General features: G+C 33.8%; 1 protein-coding gene across 1 annotated transcript; it reads right to left on the bottom strand.

The window, feature by feature from the left end:
- Window positions 1–346: 346 nt before the first annotated feature.
- LOC126100149 (uncharacterized) lies at window positions 347–2,160 on the bottom strand. The gene has a single exon (XM_049910691.1). The coding sequence runs from the start codon at window positions 2,158–2,160 to the stop codon at window positions 1,633–1,635; it is 528 nt and encodes a 175-aa protein (XP_049766648.1). The 3' UTR covers window positions 347–1,632.
- Between the last annotated feature and the right edge of the window lie 1,546 nt (window positions 2,161–3,706).

Here is a 3,706-nt window from a genome sequence, read left to right as displayed (position 1 = left end):
GCTCTAACATAAAAGTTGGTGGTTCCAGATTTGTACACCTGGGGCACTGGTGCAGAGTTGTATATGTTACATATGTTGTGTAATATGGACTTAAGGAAATCCCTGACATCTGACAGCACTATCTACAAGTTACTGCTTTACAAATCTGACTTGGTCCATAAAATACCGAAAACATAACCAAATACATTGAGAAAAAATTGTAGATTAATACATCAACATTTTAGGGCTTCAAGTCTGCTGGAAATTCTGCAAGAGAACAAGAATGAGTGAAAAACTCATTACGTATCACTAAATGTTCTTTCTCAATCAGATCTAGGCAACATGACAAGTGAAATAATAAAAATGGTTAAATATTTTCTCCAGTATATTTCATATGGATATACACTTGACCAAAATGCACTATGAAAATCTTTCCACAGTTTTTCATAAAATGCAATAAAGAAATAAATTCTTAATTATAAAGTTTATCTACAAACATCCTTATGCAGGTCTTACATTATAGAACAGAAAACTGATATGCCAAGATTAAGAAAAACTTGCTTACTAAAAGTAAATCCTGGAGGTCAAAAGACTTGACATTGACATATAGTAGTAATTATTGTCATAGATGATATTGTCATTTAGGAAGACACAGATTTTGGGACTCATTTGTGAGCCTTATAACAGCCAAGTCGTGATAAGATTATTATCAACTTTTCAAAAATCACATTTCAGAAATTAATAAATATTTTCTGATATGTTTTGTAGTCACATATTTGCATATTACATGTTTGGGCAAAAAACCTGTTCTCTATTATGTAGCTGCAGCTATCAAATATGTAAGTCTGTAATTTCAATTTACCTGAGAGGACAATATGTGTAAAATGAAACAAATGAATTTTATCATGAGAACCACATATCAAACCAGCGTAAAAAATATGTACACTCTTGACAACTTACACAGTGTAAAGTGTGTTCACTTAAGAAAACGTGGCATTTTAGTGCAAAGGAAACATTTCATTTTATAACAAAAGTGATAAAGTTTTGTTCCATTAGTTAAAAGTGAAAACACAATACCCTGATTCCACAACCAAATTTAAGATTACTTATAAATGTATTACAATTAAAACACTGTGTGTGATGTGTGGTTCTTGCAATGTTATTGTCTGGCATTGAAGAAGAGTTTTTAGATATGTTAGATCTTTTTCTTGGGATTCAATGATATGATTGTTATTAATTTGCCTTTTGTTCAACATTAGCTTAGGGCAACATTTGACACATAGCATGGAAGCTTCAAGCATACTACAAAGTACACATTTGCCCTTTCATTCATAAAGAGTTTAAGTTAAAAGTGCAGCAGTAAATTTGCAGCACAGGAAAATGACACCCATTGCCAAAAACATACTTTTCACACTGTGCAGCTCAGATTTGAACTACACGCTTTTACTCCATAAAATGTAAGCTGCAGTTAACTCAGTAGAAGTTCTAATAAACAATTTAGTGAAATGCTGAAAGCATGTACAAAAAATTATTCATAATAACTATACGCAGAAGAAAAATAACAGACAGCTCCAGCTCTGTGAGTCCCTAGTAGCAGTAAAAACAGTTGTAACTAACATCTACATATTTCAGACACCAGACATTAATTATTTCTTACTGAGCAGGGATATCCTGGTACGGAACCCGACCACGAGAGTAACGGAAGGCTGTGACTTTCCTCTGTGGCACACCTCTTCGTGAACTGACAAGCATCTTCGCCACCTCCTCAAATGCACGGAATCTCTCTGGTCGAGACTGGTAGGTGACAGACCCAGGCATTGCATAAACAACTTTTCCATAAATGTGGCCCCGCCCTGGTCGAGTGAGCACACCACCACCAATGCTCCTAGAGCGCGCATAAGGTTCCCATACGTTATACGCCAGAGGATCTCTGTATGTTGGTACCTCATTGGTGATTTCTGAAGCACGGGACTGCCTCTTTGAGAAATGCCACATTGCTCGCAGCTCCTCGCAACTTGGCTCAACTGCATACCGGTTTTCCCACACCCTAAAGCCTGAAGCAGGAGGCATGTACTCGGAGTCAATGACTTTCTGACGATAACAGGTGACACTTGGCAGAGATGAACAGGACAGTAACATGTAAATACATGTTAAGATGCTGCTGAGAAGGCAGAGACGCATTTTGACCTACAACAACAAAACAATTTTTTCTGTAAATTCTTATCATAGGATTCAATTAAATGACAGAATTTAATGGTAAAGAATATTATGAATAGCCAGATATATGCAGCATTAATATTTAAGATGATAATTATCTTACGGAGAAAAGTTATACAAAGCCTTTTAAAAGTTCATTCATGATACACATTTCAAATATGTGTAGCTATAGTTAAAGAGCTCATGTACATATGACAAGCAAGGCCACAGATATTCTTAAATAAAATATAGAATATTGAGCTTTCAGATTTCTTCTCCCAGAATGATACAGATAGTGGACAGTACAAGATAATACATGTGAAGGTGACAAAAGTGAAGGCTTTACACCAAGGATAGCATCTAATGCCAGGGGCACTTCACGGATTTGCTGGGCCCACATAAGTACATACTGAGATGGATATACAAGTTCTCTGATCTATTATTTTCCATTTTAACATGTTTTTCCTTTCATTTCTCATCAGCTATGAAATTTGTGATTCAGAAAGTTCAAGATTCAGTTTTAATTACTAAGAATATCTGAGAATTTTTAGCAGACATTAACTCATATGTGATATATGAATTTACATAAGTCTTGCTCCTACAATCTTAATAAAATAATGAGCTAATTAAGCAATTGTAATATTTTATTTTTCAAGATTAAGACAATAAATATGAACTCTGTTTTATGGTGTGAATGAAAGACAAATTTTAATTTGGTTTTCAGAGAATATTCTTTAAGTAACTGAAAATATTTTTGCACACAAATACTCAAAAAGAATAAATCAGTATTGTTATTGTGGAAATCAAAATGTAGTGCAGGCCTGTACAGCTGCAGAAGGGATGATTCACCATTCTTGCCTTGTCTGCCAGGTAGAATACATGACCTAAGACACAAATACATTATCATTAAAAATAGCACATTTCTGTTTCTTAATAAAGCAACATGTACTATGTGTTACAAAAGAAGAGATACAGTGGATGCAAAAGTACCAAAATACAACTATGTACATTGTTGTTCTTGCAATTTGATTTGCAGACTCATAAGTTGATAACATCTTTTTAGCTTCCTACTCATTAAAAGAATTTTATAATTGATAATGTTTGCTCACTTTTTATGTTCAGTCAGTTAATACCTTAAGAAAGTAATCTTACTCTCTCCTCTGAAGTTGATTCACATCTTCTGGATCTTAACAAATGTGCAAAAAATTGCCAAATTAATTATCATTCATTAGTCTAAATGTGAACAAATATCAAAAGAAATTAATGTGACTTGAGAAAGTTAAAAATTATATTACTAAGGATTTATCAGCAATTAAAAGAAGGCACTGACTATATCTGAAGTTCTTTTTATGTTCCTGAAAGTTGGGAAACTGGCGAACATCCTTTCCTGGATGTGCCACTGAAACAATATGAAAAGGAATGGTGTTCAAAGGAAGTGAGGGAGAATCTGTTCTAAAGAGCATCAAAACAACAGATAACAACAATTTATTAATTAATTATACAAGATAACATTAACTGCTCACATTTCAAA

This window comes from Schistocerca cancellata, chromosome 9 (genome assembly GCF_023864275.1).
Source record: "Schistocerca cancellata isolate TAMUIC-IGC-003103 chromosome 9, iqSchCanc2.1, whole genome shotgun sequence".
Lineage (NCBI taxonomy): Eukaryota > Metazoa > Arthropoda > Insecta > Orthoptera > Acrididae > Schistocerca > Schistocerca cancellata.
Note: the sequence above shows the minus strand (reverse complement) of the source record. Positions and strands in the feature narration are given on the sequence as shown.